The 19,018-nt window shown below is 34.8% G+C and overlaps 1 protein-coding gene across 3 annotated transcripts in view; it reads left to right on the top strand.

Moving 5' to 3' along the window:
* The window catches only part of LOC122577150 (4-coumarate--CoA ligase 1-like), a 32,607-nt gene extending 13,841 nt beyond the window's left edge, over window positions 1-18,766 (top strand). For 2 of the 3 annotated variants that reach the window (XM_043748301.1, XM_043748300.1), the window contains 6 exons: window positions 9,453-9,586; window positions 14,423-14,630; window positions 15,398-15,731; window positions 15,980-16,274; window positions 17,089-17,629; window positions 18,542-18,766. In XM_043748301.1, the coding sequence (XP_043604236.1) occupies window positions 9,473-9,586; window positions 14,423-14,630; window positions 15,398-15,731; window positions 15,980-16,274; window positions 17,089-17,629; window positions 18,542-18,660 (1,611 nt within the window). In that variant the 5' untranslated portion in view covers window positions 9,453-9,472 and the 3' untranslated portion in view covers window positions 18,661-18,766. Of the gene's footprint in view, window positions 1-9,452; window positions 9,587-13,929; window positions 14,221-14,422; window positions 14,631-15,397; window positions 15,732-15,979; window positions 16,275-17,088; window positions 17,630-18,541 lie in introns of those variants that run through there. The other variant, XM_043748302.1, reaches the window with a different exon arrangement.
* Window positions 18,767-19,018: the final 252 nt, after the last annotated feature.

The following is a 19,018-nucleotide window of genomic DNA, read 5'->3' on the forward strand; positions in this document are numbered from 1 at the left end:
TGAAGCACAACTACTTTTGACGAACAAGGCGAGACTGTTCGTTAATTGTTAGGTTTAAAGCTAGTAAATACCTTTTTACATAAAGGTAAGCAGTTTTTTTAACGACGTCCTTAGTTAGACGGGAAGCCGCACCGCTTCAGCAAGTCATAAGTATTCTCAGGGTGTCTAGGCACGCCGCATGAAACCAAGAATCGTCGGTATGTGGCTCGTGCGTCCCAGTATGGCCGCCACAATCAGAGTGGCACGCGCTCTCATACCCCGGTCCATCTACTCCTAGCAGCGAACCTACCTCCGGCAACTAACCCTGAACACCGACTCCTAGTCAGGCAGTTCAGTGATTTCCGAGAACACATTCTCACCTATTCCTCTGGTCACTGTGTTACTGTGCGTGAATATTCGAAACATTGCTAGTAAGATCATCGTGACACACGCTTTAATTACTCAATAACATGTACCTGCAGGAATCTCGCGTCTATCTCTTCACTTGCTATTCAAAAATTCCACTTACATACAACAAAATTTAACATCACCTTTAACGCAATATTCATTTCAATATACGCGTTATTCTTGCTGTTGATTATGTAAATTAGTATTTGTGCTCACCAATAATTGAATTTCTACCTGATTACTAGACGTACTGTTTCTGTTTAGAATAAGTAGATAATAATAAGCATGTTATAAATATTCGACAAATTTGATTTAAGCAAGCAAACTTGACATAAAGTGTTCACCAACTCGCAATATATCCTTATTATCGGTTTAATAATCGGATCGTATTTATATTCGCACATTCTTTAAAGCAGAATAACTTTCTAAAAATTGAATCAAACTCTGTTTTGATCAAAATAAAGTCCCTAAATTTACATTTCAATTAACCATATGTAAGAAACACAGGTTGCTCCGCGTAACGCGACTTAGAATTTTTCTACCATTTGGGGCCACGTAATAAAAAAGGTGTGTCCAGTGTACTGCGAATGATGATAAAAAGATTCTGAATACACTTTATTCTCATAGCGAAACCAAGCACTGCTTGAGTAACATAAATAGTCCATATGGTTTTTTTTATATAAAATTGCGGAAGATTTTACGACAAATTCAAAAAGTGCATTATTTTAACACTTGTTCAAATTGCACACCATTTCTTTTTTTTGTAGAAGTTTGAATCATCTACTTGTTAGAGTGCCTGAATATATGATTCTACATGCCGCGGTAATTCTCTCTTTCCGTATCAAAGAGTGAAATATTATTATTTCCACTACTGTTTTCAAAACATTTTTCGTTACATGGCCGCAAATGGCAGAAAAATGGAGAGAAGAGAAAAAGATTGCGTTACGCTCTCCATAATGAAAAGGAGTCGAGTTTCCCTTAACAGACATCATTTTTGTCGGACACCGTATGGATCGTTTGATACTAACATATTAGTGGCACTTAGTCCAACATTCTTAGCTTAAACTAGTCATAATTGGATAAAGAAAGTTTTAGAGTTAAATTAATCAGCTTTTAAGTTTTGATTTGATTACTGTGTCGATAAAACTTGACTCCCTTTGCTCGTAATTTACAGGAAAAGTTAGTGACTGTTAAACAGATGTTTTGCATAGCAAAGGACATTAGATTTTCTGCAATGGCCAATGCTGAAACTCTATGAAAGAATAGACTGTGCGATAGATGCCTGATAGGGAACAAAAGAAAAAAAATACATAAATTATTTAACAATAATGGAGAAATTATAAATAGGAATGAAATATTATAGTTGAAACCTTTTACGTTTTATCATTTTCTTGTTCGGTAAATTGTTTGTCTCTGGAATTTTGTTAAATACTTGCTACCTACTTTACGATAAATTTATATTAAAAGAGAATTACAGTAATTCGTCGATAGAAATATTTGTTGCTTTTGTTAGAAATGTCTGAAAGGTAACCATAAGAGAAGTAACAGAAACCGTGAGAAAAGATAATGTAATTTTAAATTTCAAGCTAACGACAATATAACGCGTAATAGTAATATTAATAGAACGGCAAGAATCTTAGGTCAAGAACTCGCAATAGAATATCACTTAACACAAACATACACTACGTACTATAAGTACAAACCCGAAAACTTATTTGAAAGCGAAAGCTACAAATTATGCCGTGACAAAACAATACGCACCAGTTACGTGTAAAACAATGTTAAAACAAGTGCATGTAACAGACCAGGCACCATATTTGTAAATAAAAAGGAGAAGAAAACCCACCTAATCGACGTTGTAATACCAAATGTTGCAAACATCACATAAGAAGAAGAAGGAAAAAATCACAAAATGCATTCTATCCAAGAAAAAAGAATGATAATAGTACTCATAGTCATATACGTCGCAGATATCACGACAACAAAATTTTCCAACTACCTTAAAACCATAGGTATAAATACACATATTTATTCAAACGTCAAAAAGTTGTGATACTGGAAATAGCAGCGATAGACAGGACAACGCAAAGACTTTAAAACCACGCAAGTGTGATAATCACCGTAGAATGCATAATTTATTTATTTCTGGAAAGTCAATATATATCTCTGCCATTTAAAAGAATAAACAATTTTTACATTTTCATTCATTCAGAATTTTAGTCTTTTTCTATTAAAAAAAAAAAGAGAAGAAACGGGCAATATTTCTTATCTTTACTTCTCGTATCTTCTCGTATCTTAAAAAGTAATTCCCGTGACATCCGGATACGGCTATAAATGTACAAAATCAGAAAATAATTTTACATGCGCCTTACGTATAATCATTCATATTTATCGTTGAACTGGACAATAAGCAAATTTTTGTTAAAAAATTTACACGCCGTTCTGACCACACTATTTGGGGATCGCGTTTCCTGTATATCGTGCACAGATCTTCAATCCAATCTCGCATCCACTCCGACTGAACCTAAACAGCGATTTCTCAGCATTCCGACTTCCAAGAACGGATTCCTCCTTCGCGTTTCATCATTTTACTGATGGAATATTTGAAGGATTTTCAATAAGGTATCAGAGAGAAATGCAGCATCCTGTATATTGTCAAGGACTACTAATATGTTTAACAGGCGCGAAATAACGCACGAATGATTTAACTTTATCATCAACATACACCTAAACCGCAACCAATGCGGAACTTTAATATCATTCTCCGAGAGGAAGGTTCAACTGGCATGGTCCTTCTTGCAAATCTAATACAAATATTAACAAGTAAATTAATTTATAAAATAAACACATAAAAGGATAAAAAAGTTTGACCTTTTGACCCAGATTTTCAAGGTCTAGGTCAACCTTCACCAAACCGAGAGTGCGGAGAATCAGGCTATGGTAGTCGGGTCATATAAATTCTAGACACCCTGTACATATTTGAAACGGAAAAAGGCATCCGTTGGTAGGAAATATTATGTTCGTATAATAGAACATTGGACTATCCGAGTATTCGGCTAATGGGTGTTCGGATAAGGAGCACTCTGCTGTGCTACATAGTAGCGACAGTTTTGAAATTGTTCAGTAATTTTAACACACGGTTATTCCTAAAATACTTTGACAACTTTAGTAAATTAATTTACACTTTACCAATTAATATCGAACAACGAACGTTATACTAATTCCTTCGACACAGGTAACAACAATTTACGGTATTGAACATTGTGTAAAAGTTCTCCTTACTTCGAATACGCTGTGGAATTTCTTTCAAATGCAAGCACCTACGGATCACGTTAACGACAATGGAAAATGAGAATACAGAGAAGCAATGTTTTTACGGTTATTTGATCGCATCCATCATCAATTGCCATTACCTTGATAATTAACTAATTATGCAGATGTTTCGTCACTTTCTATCAATATTCACAAGTTCCTCCTCCATTCTTGTTTTAAACCGAAACTCTGCAATTTGAATTGTAGATCCTGCACCGATCATGTAAATTGGAATTCTCTGAATCTGAAGATGTCGATTTAAAGATTAACTGCTGTTGCAGAGATTGATTCTGTGACACAGTTAATCCGCATTAACATTAGTTAGCTATAAGCGAGTATAATTAATATTTTGTATAGATTGTCTATGCTTTATTCGGGAGAGGAATAATCGATAGTCCATTCATATTATACGATATTAGAAATATTCGCAAAGTTATAAGAGGTATCGAGAAAGACTGACGTGCGAGCTCCTTGTCGTTAAATTAAACGTATATTAAAACATTCTTAAATGTTAATAGGGATCAAACCTTATGTATTCAGTCTGACAGCATTTCGTTAATTACTATGAAGCTAAATTGAATTGAAGAAACGTAAATTTTGTTATTAACGACGCTAGATACTCTATGCGGATGAACTGGAATGTCACAAAATGATTAAAAATTAAAAGGTCATCGTGAGATAGTCTGGCCGTTTCAAATTCTTGTATTCCTTTAGAATTTTCTGTACTCCTTACTAGTCATTGTCGGACAGAATAGTTTATAAAATCTTCGATGCATATTGTGTAACAAGGGTTCAACATTGCGTACATACGTAAGGTTCCAGCCGAATAACATGTAAAGATAAAAAAATACAGAATAATGTTTTGTTATTCCTCCCTTAGTCTTCGAGAAAATCGAGTTTGCAAATTTATCAAATACGCTTGAACGCGGATAATTCTGGCATAGACAGAAGCTAAATAAGCGACAGAAGGTCGATCTACTTGTGCAAATAAATCGAAAATGTAGACTAAAATTTGTTCACAAGACTTGTTCACAAGATTTTATTCCTTTCACGCATTTTCTATTTATTTTCACATGTCCAGTCCGGAATTAACGTTCAAGTATACTTGATAAATCTTCAAACTCGATATTCTCAAAAACTAAGCCGAGAATAAACAAATTTTACTTTACATTACTTACATTTTTATTTTATATCTCATATATTGATTCCATATTTTTCCACAATGTATCACATTGTAGCTGCTTTTACACGTTATTCAGCCGGATCCTGTATACAGGCATGGTTTTAGAATAGGGGTTAGATGCAACTTTTGAATTTTTTGTTATTTAAATAGCTGTTATCGTTACGACATTGACATTCATTTCAATTATCATCGAGTTTACGGTTAGTTTTAAACAATTCAGAGGATCATGTTATTCATCGGATTCGGCTGGACGGATTATCTCCATTGAACAGTTAAATGTCTATCGTGTAAAATAACGCGTAACCGTATTGCTACGCGAATGGGCGATAGATACACCGGCGGAGCCAAAACACAGTGTTAAGTACATCCGCTTCTTGAACTGACGATTCTTCGAATTGACGGCTAGCACTGACAGATCGATAAGGGTTCGAGGAGGAGCTGATTCAACCGGTTCCTTTTGCGATGTGGTAAAAAATGGTATATCGCGGTGCCTCGGGGCTGTTCTCCCCGTGCTGCTGACCGGTAAACGCCTTTATGATCTTGTGAAAAATAACTCGAGCGCTTACCTTTCGCCGGAATCTTGGACCTTTCCTCTTGCCGCGGCATAACAGTACGAGGTTGGAATATGTAGAAACGCAAGCCCTATGTTGCTTAAGCAAAAGGAAAGAAAGAAAGGAAAATATGGAATATGGAATATGGAATATGGAATATCGAATGGCGTATCTGTGGTATCTACGGACGCCGATCGATACTATTTACCCTGCATCTGACTGCGAGGTGTAAATGTATTATAAATAAAGTCAGTTTCATATATATGTAGAAAATTTACAGCGAGATTGCAGACTTTTGATCCTCGTGATGAGTAGAATATGCGATAAAAAGAGTTTGAGCTTGAGTCTCGAGATTATTGAAATAAAGATCACAAAATTGTGGCATCCGTACTATGTTCAATTCTATTTATTTAGCTATTATATATTTTTAATTTATAGTTGAGTTAAACTAATTTTTTGTAATTTTAAAGGTTGGTAGATTTCTGCATAACTTGACTCAATCGTAAATATACGGTTTATAACCGTTAATCATGAAAGTAATTAAGTTCTATTAGTCTCTGTTCCGTAGAGTGAGTCGATTCTGCCGCTTGTGTCAAAGTAAAATCGTATCGTTCCATTTCTACGATGTGAAAACAAAAATATTTTTCCGCCTTTCGCTCGTGTTCCCTATAGGCCACGCCAAGTCGATACCGAAGGAAAACAATTTGTCAATGAGACGTTTCCCTCGTGATATCGAGCTTTCCTTCCAATTTATCCGACTTTTCGCCGTTGCTCAGCTGCGTGATAACTTAATATTATAAGCGCCGCAGTTTTGTATTTTACTCTTAGCTAAATAACATTCGTTGCAACAGCGTGTGCTGCATATATGCTTGTGACATTACGAAGAAATCGACATTTTCAACGTTTTGTAAAATATGCAGTAATTCACCTGACAACACCTGATAGTTTCAGTACTTCTTCTTTAAATAATTTTTATTTATGTAATGAATAATGGATGTATCTTATTTACTTAACGTATATAATCCCTTAGATACATAATTTGAAATCTTTTCGCTATTATATATTGCGAAAAGTTCAATAAGCCTTAAATTTGTTGTTAATTTGCTGTTATAAATAATACATATAAATTTAGGATCTAATCATATGGAATAATAGTTGCCATGAATAGATAAAGTAGCATAATTAATTGAAAAAATTGCTTGATCCGTAGAAATAATTTCCTCATAGGTAATTCGTTGAAAATAAGAATCGAAACATAACTATTCTTTAGTGATATCAACAAAACTAGACAGGATCTTTTGTGTGAATGTGTTTAAGTGAACGATGAATTATACTTAACAGATCAACCTGTCAACTATCTTCTGGAATAATCGATTTCAGCAAATGCGATCATTACTATTCAAAATTCACAAATCCTCCCACAGTTCCAATATACGTTGGGTTCTATCGTACTATCGTGAAATCAGTTGTAGAAGTTCAAGTTAATACCGTCGCCGAACCAATCAGCCGTCTTGGTGAAGTTCGGTGAAGTCTTCGATGATGGAAACGATTACTGTAATTTATCAGATCGATTATTACGGTGGGCAACGGTCACATACACGAGACTATTATTATTTAATATTATTATATTATTTCATATCTTATCTTCAATATCTTTCGGATAATTAATACCACTTGAATTTAATACTGTGAATTTGAAACAATCATACATTATACTTTTCGTAACAAGCTTAGCTTTAATTAAAGAAACTGGTGTATTTCAATGAATCATTCCTGTTGAAATGTCGTAACGTACTTAGTGCGTGACGTTGTTACGTCTGTTGGTCTGCGTAGCTTCTGAAAATTTGCACGTAAATCTATTTTTTCATTAGCCAAGTAGAAAAAACTACGTGGACAATTTTACAGAAATTAATAAATTCCTATTTCAGAGGGAAAAATAAAACTAAATCCTTCTTTCTTCGGATCCGCCATGCTTCACAGCGTTAAAGTGCATCTTTTATCGACAATTTCTCTACAACTATGTCTTACACGATAGATTTTCTCTACTTTAAATTAGTTTTCTTTGAAATTTGAAATCTTGAATTTTCAAGTTCACCTAAGAACTATCTTTTAAGGCTGACACGAAACGAAAAAAAAAAAAAGAAAAAAAGAAAAGAAATGATTCGATGCACAACCAATCCCAAGCTACGTAAAATAGTTAATCTCAACGATTATACTCTTTCTAGGAACTGCTATTTGTTTAAGGTATAAATCAATTTAAAGAACTAATTTATTTAATAAGTAATTACAATGCATATAATATGCAACGTTCAGTTACTACTTTATCACGGTTAATTTATTGAAATACTTGCTTCCATGTTGTTAATAAGTCTTCGGCAATGAAATTTTAATAAATTCTCTCCTAACGCAATTCAAACTTCTCCAATCTTCGATAAAGTTATTTGAGATTTAAATCGCTTATGTTCTATTTGAAAAAGGAGAGATTAAACATAGTTCGTTTTAGGTTGATGCTAAAAGCATGAACGTTAATAAAAAATGGAAAATGGTAAACGGTATTTTAGTCCACTAATTATGTAATGTAAAATTTCATTTCGTGACTTGGCATCGACTCAATAATCAATTAGATTGCAAATTCAAATTTCTCGTGAATTTTTCGAGAAAGACGAAAAAGATAATACTTTGAGGTAGTCTCAAACTTATATGAGATAATTTCAAACTATGTTCATATACATGCTCCTCATATTTCCGAAAATCCTAGTCAAAGACATTCCACCACGACCGCAATAAATCGTTTTCTCTATTCAGACGCAAAAAGATTCACATGATGTTCCATAAATCCGTTACCTGTACAGTTACAGAAAAAATGTCAAAGGAGAAAGATGAATGATTTGAAAAGTACTACATTTGTAAAATTAAGGTTTTTTTTTTTAGAAGTGGAATGATATATGTGCAATCAACAATTGCATTATTTTCTGAAATAGTAATACATGCTTTTTTGCGAAAAGTATGGAGGGTATAATGATGAAAAGTTATTAGTTTTCGAGATATTAAAGAAAAAATACTTGTATTGAAGAAAATGCTTAAACGCTTCTCTATTACGTTGTATAAAAATTATTTCAGTTCTTGTCAAAATAAACAATTAAGACGATCAATGTCAAGACGATCTCCGACCTGTTGCACCTAATGCCTTGCAGTATTATCCGTTCTTTCAGATTCTCTCCAGAATTTACAGGATTTATCGAAATCCTATCTTTTGAACAAAGAAATGCGTATCTGCTTTTCGATAGGAGTACACGCATCAATATCGACAATTACGAAATTTTTGAGCATCGTCTTCGATGAAGATATTTGTTTCAAATATCTCTTCTACGATCATTTTAATTTCATTCATTGCGATAGTTTTTACGATTATACCAATACTCTTTTACGTAGAATGACGAATCTATGAGGAATCTATCGATGTGAAAACGTATGCACTTACATTTAAAAAAATAATGCAGTTGTGGATAGCACGTACGTCATTACACTTCTGAGGAAACATGGCTTTACGGACGTAGTACGCTTTGAACCATTCATCTTTCTCCTTTGACATTTTTCTCTAACCGCACCGGTAATGGAGTTATAATCTGAAACAATTGTGTCGACCATCCTGTATACATATGTATATGTACGTATGTAGGTGCCTTAGTCAAATCTATAACAAGATGTGCATTTAAAACTGTTATGGAAAATTTTAAAGAAAAACCTCATTTATCGTTTGAGGCGATGTATAAACATTATATATCGTGCAATAAATAATATGTACTTTACCGATCAATCGTCTTAATAAGGTATACAATTCACGTTTTTCTTGCTAAACTAACTAAAATATTGTAGGCTTTTTCTCCCTAGTAAAAGTAAAAATACGAAAATAAAATGAAATCACTTCATGACGAAATAAGCAATATCTGCGCCATTCCATTTAGCAGCAACTGGAATTTAGTAATTGCCGTTATTCATTTGCATTTTTATCGTTACAGGTAGCTTCATCTGAAAAAAAATGAAGATACAAGATAATATACTTCACGGTCCGCCGACAACAGAAGTACCAAACATATCTCTGGGACAACATTTGTTCAATTGTCTACATTCTAATGCCGATCAGATAGTGCAAGTAAGATAAAAATTGTTTTTACAGAACACCGTTTAATTATACGAGCGTTTGCGTTCGTGCGTGCGTATAAAATTACAATTATAGCGAATGCTATATAGTACATATTATGTTGAAGGAAAATGATAAACGGAGCTTTGCCAAATGTTACATGCGTATAAAGCAGGCATCTCTTTATCTTATGTTATAGATAAATCTCAATATCTGCAATAGCTTCTTTGATAACCATTTAGAATAGGGGACGCTCGACCGATTTTGAACGACAAGGTTGAAAGATGTTGTCAGGGCCGGTGAATAATTTTTCTCTATGCGCATAATGATACACAGATTTGCAGTTAAATCAAATTCCAGAGAGCGCCATGAATTTTCAGAATTTACGACTTCTTCGTCCGGAGGAAACGTGACAAATTGCGCAAACATACAGTGGCTCGCATTAATATTCGAATACTCTTTATAGCGGAATAACTTTTTGAAAATGAAACTAAGCTACTTGAGTTTCTTTGAGAAATAAGACAAATTAATTTACTTGATGACGCGTAAAAACACGCGTGGACAAATTGCAGCTGATTGGAATCGCAAAAAGAATAGCGAAGGTCGCACTTTATAATTTTTTATCTGACTGTAATGAAAGTTTGAACAATGCGCTCTGTGGGTTTATGTCAGTTACACGTATGCGTGCTAAAAATTTAATCGAGATTGGTTTGATGCGGAAGGAAAAGACAGGCATCGAAGGATGCAAGAATCTTTTAGATTTATTACAGCTTTGGAAAAGTTGTGAAAAACTACAATTTTTACCGTTTTCAATAATTTGTAGCTCTGTCAGCGCTGTTAACCGTTAACGAAAAGTTGTTCCGTTTTAAAGGAAGTGCGAATATTAACGTGCGAGCAGCTGCTTATTGCAAGGAAACGATTAAGGTCACCGCGAATTCATAACTCTCGTTCGTAATTGAAAAATTGTTTATCAGCCATTGTATCGCGTAGTTTGGATTTAACGTGTTCGACAGCCGGCTATATATAGAGATTCGTGTACAGTCGCGCAGTTACTCCAAATTGCAAGTTTCAATATCAACTGAATACGAATATGAGTATACGCGGAATATCCGCTTCTCTCGGTAGTCGGTAGGTACAAATTTGGTCATTAATATCATTGCTTTTAATTCTGTCATTATTCAAATAAATTCGAACAGATGCACAGAATTTATTCTTGCTCAATAGTCGAATCATTGTGAAATCTGTACTTTCTGTATTTATAGAACTCCTATTTTCCAAAATATCGTTTTGTTTTGTTCTTTTTTTCTTTTTTTAAGTAGCAAATAGTATTACACTTGGATATCTAAGGACTGAAATCTGATTGAAATTAACTTGTTTATATTACTTCCTAATTTTATAGATACATTCTAGTAGGATAAAATCTGTTGTAATTATCGATTCGAATATAGTTAATGCTAAAGAAAACAAAGAATTACTTCCAACAGATAAATCAACTTTTAAAAAGCGCCATGAAGAACCGGTTGATAAGTGCGACATTTGTCAGCGGTGTTCTCTTTGCGATCCTCCTCGCCCACCTGCCGGTTACTTTATCGAGTTCCGAATCGATCGAGGATCATCTGCCGATAATAGGCGCAGGGATCAAAATATTGTTAAAAGACATTGATCGCCAGTTGAAATGTCCCTTGTTTCACATTGCTGTAGACAATAAGTGCGTTATGATGGGTTAACGTTCAGAGCCTTAAAATTTATATCATGAACACGTACATTTACATTTCTGTCTCTTCCGTTTTCGCTCTTCGACTTTCGGTTTGAATCTTGATCGACATCGATGTCGAAAGATACAATGACCGTTTATTACTAGTTCATTGAATCTGTATGTATTCAGGGCTTTGTCTGCTGTCAACTTGAATTATAAAGAATGTATTGTAATAAATAAGACAATGAAAACGTTGAATTTATTATAATTTTGTTGCAAAATCCACTTAAATTTAGATGCGAGTGTTTAGAAGAAGAGAAATGTTTACAACTACCCACTTACCTACTAAAATTCAGTCCTCTCGTCGATTTAGAGATGATTCGACTTTAAAACGCAAGAAAGACACGTGTCTCGTTACTAGCGAACAGTCGTACAACATAGAATATATTAAAAGCAACAAATACTTTATAATATTAATTATGCTGTTAATAGCAATAACTAGAGCTCATCCAAAATTCTAACGGATTATTGTTGAAAATTCTCCAGGTATGTTATGTTAGGGCATATGCACGATACACATACACGATACATCAAATACGATTGTAATACTTGAAAATGAAAATTTAGTTCTTTTTACTATTCGGGCACCAGCAAGCTTGGTTAAGATCGTCCTGTCCATTCCGACGACCAGCCGATACCTGTGGAACTTTTTCTAATTATTTTTTTGGGGTTAACCAAACTATCGCGCATACTGCATATGAGAAGCGCGTTGATAGTTTTAGCGAGGGTCGCGGTGATTTTTCTAGCGTCGGTCGTGTTTTCGTGCGTATTTTCCCTTTCCCCTAGAGTTTGATCGGAATCCGTAGATTAAATCCAGTTAGCGCCAGTTGTTGAGCGCGAATGGGAGGTGGGAATGATGCGAGAAATGACATGCGCGATCCTTGTACGATAACGATGTATGTTTATTATCACAAGCTTATCTCTAAAGCCTGGGTGAACTATCCTCCACCCAAAAAAGTTATTACTAATATCAACAAAGATTATTTGTGTGGTTGACAATGTCCCTTTACTATTCTAAAGTGGAAGTAACAAATATACAGCACCCTTCGAATTTGACCTACGAAACGCATTTTTTTCATTCTTGACTAAATTCGCGATTATGCTATTTCGCTGCCACCGACGGTATTCGATATATCGCGAGGAGGCTCACTCAAGATATCGAACGCTAAAAAATAATAAAAATTGACTTTCCATCGAAAGGGCTACTTTTAGAACTATGTTGATATTTATTTCTCCCGGTCGGTACTATAAGCTCTTTAAGTATCGGACGCCTTTTTGCACAACCTGTATACGTCAGTTAGCTGTCACACTTGAAACGATTACGGAGAAAACAATGTTCGGAATCGCAAGCTTTGAAATAAAAAAATAAAATGTGATCGCGACAATAATACGCTAAAACGCTGTTAATCGAGTCATGTTACGTGTACCCTAAGTTGTACGTATACAGTAGAATCTCGATTAGGAGAGAAACAGGAAATCTGAGCGAAACCGTTTATTCGCATCTTGTCCACGTTTGCCCAGCTACAATTTTCATTTGCCTATGTTGAAGGTCACCGCTTTTAAGAAAACTCTACATCTGGTCTTTTTAGCTTTCTAAAGCACTGAAGCCATCGACAGCGCATGGACAAAAGCCTGCGACGAAGGCAGACCATAAACAGTCGACAGGCGACGTTGGCTTCGGGGTTTTTCAGTTATAGAGTAACACTGCTAGCGTGCCTATCTGGACCAGCTCATATTATTATTTCAATTTTTGGGTACTTTTCACTTCCGTATTTCAAATATATTTTTCTACCTTATAATTTATCCACGCGTCTCTCTCATTATACATCGAATAATCTCAACAGCCTACCCTTTAGGAAATATTATCGCCAAATGTTCAATAACGTGGTAATTTCAGTATAGCGTATATCACACTACATATTTAGATACAAGAAGGCCGAGCAACGTCACGTTGATCAAGCTAAAGGAATATAAACGGAATAATACAGAAAAACTTGGAAATTCTTGCAGCATTTGATTCAGCCAACACACGATAAAAAATAATAATACTCGTTCCTTTACAACAAACATAAAAACATGGCATGTAACATAAAATGCATAACACGTACTGCTCGATATGTGTGCTACCTTATTATTATTATCTCATAAATACGCCATCTAATTGTATTTTCAATACAATTTTTATATTTCTATAAATGTTAGTGTGCTTGAGTGTACTTTAACCGCCTAGGGATTTTTAATTACACGCAATTTTCGGCTAACATCGTCATGTATCGTCCACATTCCTGCTGTATCACGACAATAAGCTATAAACCGTCCAGGCGTATAACCTATAGCACCGCTTAAAAGGTATATTTCATTTTGACTCTGAAGTTTATCGGGTATATCGTTTAATTATATTCCATCCGGGTATTCGATACAACACCCTCACCATGAGCTTCGATAAACCGTTTAGTTTTTACTGCCGCCTCCTTCGAAATTAAAACCAAAGAGGAAGCAATGCCGGATATGTTCCTTTACAGGTCCATCATTTTAATTCGCAACGATCAAACAGTTTACACTGAAAAATTGCGAATGTTAGAACGGTTGTTGTTACAGAATGGCTGAGCTGCGAGAAACAAGAACAATTGCCGCATAATATAAAAGAGACAAAATATAAATAGATATAAGATGCAGTGAGGCAAATCAGTCGCAGGTCATTCGTTCTATCATTTCCTGACGTCTATATTAGAGATTTTATTCAAAAATTAAAGCTGAGGTAGACCCGTGATTATACTGACTTTGAATTAGACACAGCCCGTGTAATTTTTGTCAGAAAATAAGCTTTTCTCAAGGATGGAATATTTGACACTGACGTTGCAACAACAATTAACGAACAATTAACGACCTGGTACGTTTCGTTCTAGATAAGCGACCCGCATATTGCGATTACAGATGGCTGTATTAGCATGTACATTGTCAGAATAATCAACAGTCTCAATTTAAACAAGACAGATTTTTTTTATATAAACAGAGCAAGAAACGACACTACCAATGATTCATTTTGATTACTATATGTTTTATATTGTAATACTTGAACGTTACTATATCAGGTTGATATTCAAACTGGTAAACACTACACATGCAAAGATATTCTTGAAAAGAGCACGATATTATCTGTTGCTTTGAGAAATTATGGAATCAACGTGGAAGACAGAATCTCCGTTGCAGCTGAAAACCATCCACATTACATGGTATCGATATGTGGCACGTTATTTATCGGAGCTACATTTGCACCGTTGAATCCAGCATATACAGAAAGTAAGATATTTTCCCAAGCAGGTTTTACGAATTATTTTGTGACAGCAAAGAAATTAATTTAATTAAAAGTATGTGCGCGTTTAATATTATAAAAGTTTAACGAAGGCAAAACGTAAAAGGTAGAAAGAAAAAATTGCTCTTCTTTTTTGGAAAGTTGCACGTTTCTGATAACTCCGCTGATTATGCCATATATAAGTAATGAAATCGAGCCTCGACTTTATTGTTTACCTCGAGTTTATTATAAAATTTTACAACTACCAGAAACAGAGATCGCAAATTAGATACTTTAACTAAAGACTAAATTTATTTACGTTACGTTTGCAGAATTAACAATAAAGTTCTACTACTTACTCTAACGCTAATTTTTATAACGTAGTGTAAACGATAATTGTTAATATTAAATTGTTTAATATTGTGTATATAGGCGCGGAAATTAATAATTACTCATATTCTCAATATTCGTTACTCCGTCACCTTTTAGAAATATAAACAATACTAATTTTTAATCGTATACGATTAAATTGTATTTAACTACTCCGAATATCTTCTGAGAGTAAACATTCTACGAAAAATATGTTATTTCAAAGAAAGTTGTTTCAGCCTCTCCTTGCGGAGACGGATATCGGAAAAAGCTTTTGTAAGGCTTTTCGAATATTTCTAAATCTTTTGTAAAACTGTTACCCTGTTACTCTGTTACTCGGAGTAGTTAAGTAACGCGATGCAGCATATACGTCATTTAATCATATCTAATGCAATTTTTAACGTAGGAGAATTTAGGCACATGCTGGAAATTTATCAGCCACGGCTGTTGTTTGTATCGCGACGCACTGAAAACATTTTGGCGAAAATTGCATCTACTGTAAGCTGGAATATGAAATTAATCGAATTGGATGATAAGCCTCTTGATGGAAATATAATAACCTTAGACAAGATTTTGGAAAAATATCAAAGTATCACGGATCCCTGTACGTTTTCACCGGTGCAGATAGATAATAACAGGAAAAGAATGGCAGCTATTTTATGTTCTAGCGGTACAACAGGCTTTCCAAAAGGAGTAACGTTGTCTCATCGAAATTTGTTACTTTTCATCCAAACTATAAGGTAAAGATATTAAATTAATATAGACAGTGTATCCGGTTGATCTCGAACAGCACATATATTTCGTGATTTATTTTTTATTTATGCTAAATTTAAATATATATTATTCGTTTGATATGATTAACAAGCCATTCTTCATTCAAATCGACAATCGATTCAAATATTTTTTCTATTGTTGTGCTTCTTAACTTTTATCATTCTATTTGAAATTATAAATATTCGATTCAATCGCATTTTGTTCTTAATCAAAGTATCCCAGGATTAATGGACGTTCGACGTGGAGACCGAATACTAGTTTTCTTGCCATTATTTCACGGTTATGCGTTCGGAATGATGAATGTGACAATAAGTTGCGGTGCAGCTGTCTATATAATGCAAAATTTCAAGTTAGAAACGTTACTCAGTTCCGTAGAAAAATACAGAATTACGCATATACCGTTGGTCCCTCCAGTTTTAGTAGGTCTTGCGAAACATCCAATGGTGCCAAATTGCGATTTCAGCAGCGTGAGAGAGATCATTTCCGGTGCGGCACCGCTTCCACTGGACGTAAGTTTTTTCGTCCAAACTTATTCAAATTGAGAAGCTTACTCGCAACATGCAGAAGCCTGTGCGCTCGATATTAAAGTACAAGAGTAAATTCCTCTTTGTACGTCTTCCGTCTCTCTATGCGCAGAATTAATCAAAAACATTAACGATACAGATCGACGTTCCTATTTATAATTGACGAAACAATCGATGTGTTACCTCATCGCCGATTTCAATGATTTTTAGATACCTTGTAGAAATTACAAATTTTTCCTCTACGTATAACTGCCTGTCTCGCCTTGTTCGCGAGATATTCGCGAAAATCTACCGACCCATTGAATTTCGTCTATGTCAGTTGTGCGTCCGTGGCAGAATATTCGTCAGTTTTGTTTACCGGTCGAGCTACAGCGCGGCGATCGGATTTAAACGAAGCCAAACCCAGATCAAATTCTTCTCTGCATGTAAATTATATATTAGAAAAGTCTAAGAATTAGGGTTGGTTTCAGCGATCAACCTAGACGCACAATTCGACATATATGCGTGTCTCGTCGATAGCTCTTTGCTAATATCTCGAAAAGTAAGAACGAGCGGCGGTTACACGTGTAGGAAAAAGCGACTTGAAACGTTAATTTCCACAGCATATTCAAAAATCATGAAAGTCGGTCGCGCGAGGTGGATGAGATATCGGTTACTAACAAAATTTGAAAGGATATTGGATTCGTCGCGACAATATATTAATTTAATCTAACGTGATAGTTAACGACAAATGTGTCAACAAGTTTCGATAAAAGCACCCTTCATAGAGGAAAATATATTCGATACGTATCTCTTTCAGGTAGCAGACGAAGTGAAGCGACGTACAAAACTGAAAGCTATTCGAAATGGTTATGGTATGACGGAATTATCAATAGTATCAAACATGAGCGATAGGACGAGCAATGATAACTCCATAGGTCCAATATTGCCTGGCTTTAAGTGCAAAGTGGTAAATGTAGAAACGGGCGAGACGCTGGTTGCGAGAGAAATTGGCGAAGTTTGTCTCACAGGTGATCAAGTAATGTTGGGATATTTTAAAAACCCTAAAACCACTGCAGAAACAATCGATAAGGAGCATTGGCTACACACTGGCGATCTAGGATATTTTGACGAAGAAGGATCGCTATACATTACAGGACGTATAAAAGAAGTTATTAAATATAAAGGTTTCCAAGTTTCACCATCTGAGATCGAAGCAGTAATATTGTCGCATCCAAGCGTTTTGGATGTAGCAGTCGTGGGTAAACCGGATAAACTCAGCGGAGAGATACCCATGGCTCTGGTAGTCAGACAACCAGATAAAACTGTATCGGCGAAAGAAATCGTGGATTTCGCTAACGGTGAGATTGTTTTTCTTCTTATTGTTTATGTATAGACTCGTCGTTATCATTAAGCGCACAAAGCACATGCCGTAAACAACAACCGTTAATTTTACCGATTTTACGGTTCTACATGTAATTTAAGAGAAATTTTAACGAGATAAATAGTTTTGTCAATAGAATCTCGCATTTTATCATAGCATTTTCAAAACGTTGTATTACGATCCATACGTAATGATATTACTTAAAAGATATAACGATCAAAAATCGGTCAACTAATTAACCGGAAACAATTATTCTGCACGTAATAATTTTTGTATAACGAAATTTTCAACTTTCATAAGGTATTCACACATTTACATTAAAGTTTTATCGTCGTGCTTATATATGTAACAATTAAATGAATTAACTAACAAATAATAAAATGAAATAAGTTAATAGATGACAATTTGAATTAGACGCTTAAGCTGATTCTATGTGGAAGAGTAAGATAAATGTTGCGATACAATTTTTTCGTCCGAGACTGCCGTTTCGAGGGGATCAATTTCGAAATTAGTCACATACGTAAAAGACACTAAGCTTCGAGTACGACTTGATCGTATTAACGTTACGTTTGCCGACGATAATTGCCGAGGGTGGTTTCTATCCAACTTGCTATTTGTAAACAGTGGCAGTGACATGATCCAAATAATAGAACACACCTTTGCAGATTGTTCTCTCCCTTTTTGTGAAATAACTACTATGAGCTTTAAATAGAATAATGTAGAACAGATAAAATTCAAAGGAGAGAAATTCAGTGTACATACGTTTTATAAATATATGACAAACTGCCGAAACTGTCAAATTAATTATGTATATATTAGTTGTAGTTTCTTTCATTTATCGATTAATTATGTATTTAAATTAATTTTTTTTTTGTTATGAACCTTGCAGAAAATCTGTCACCGCAAAAATGGCTGAGAGGCGGTGTAAAATTTGTCGAGCATATACCCAAAACACCATCGGGAAAAATTATACGAAAAGAATTGGTTAATATGACAGCTAAACTATGAATCAATTTTTCTAATGACTGGAAATATACGTACTAGATACACAACTTCTGTATACGCACGCACATTCAACTATCTATAAATATACTTTGTGAAAGTGTTTTATTTATTCGCCTGTTTGAATATATAAAATATACCTGTCCCACATAATCCGTGAATAAATTATAGACCATTTTGCTTACCAATCCGGATGCATCAGACATACGTGTGCACTTTAGTAATGTTGTAACGGCAACAGCGTTCGAGCAGCGTGAGAGGACGGCGGAGATTATTGTTTACGAGAACGGATCTGATACGAAGTCAGATAACCTCTAGGATAGATAGTCATGCGGGTGAACCTGGCGTTAGGTCAGGAAGCCGC

Source organism: Bombus pyrosoma, linkage group LG17, assembly GCF_014825855.1.
Source record: "Bombus pyrosoma isolate SC7728 linkage group LG17, ASM1482585v1, whole genome shotgun sequence".
Classification (NCBI taxonomy): domain Eukaryota; kingdom Metazoa; phylum Arthropoda; class Insecta; order Hymenoptera; family Apidae; genus Bombus; species Bombus pyrosoma.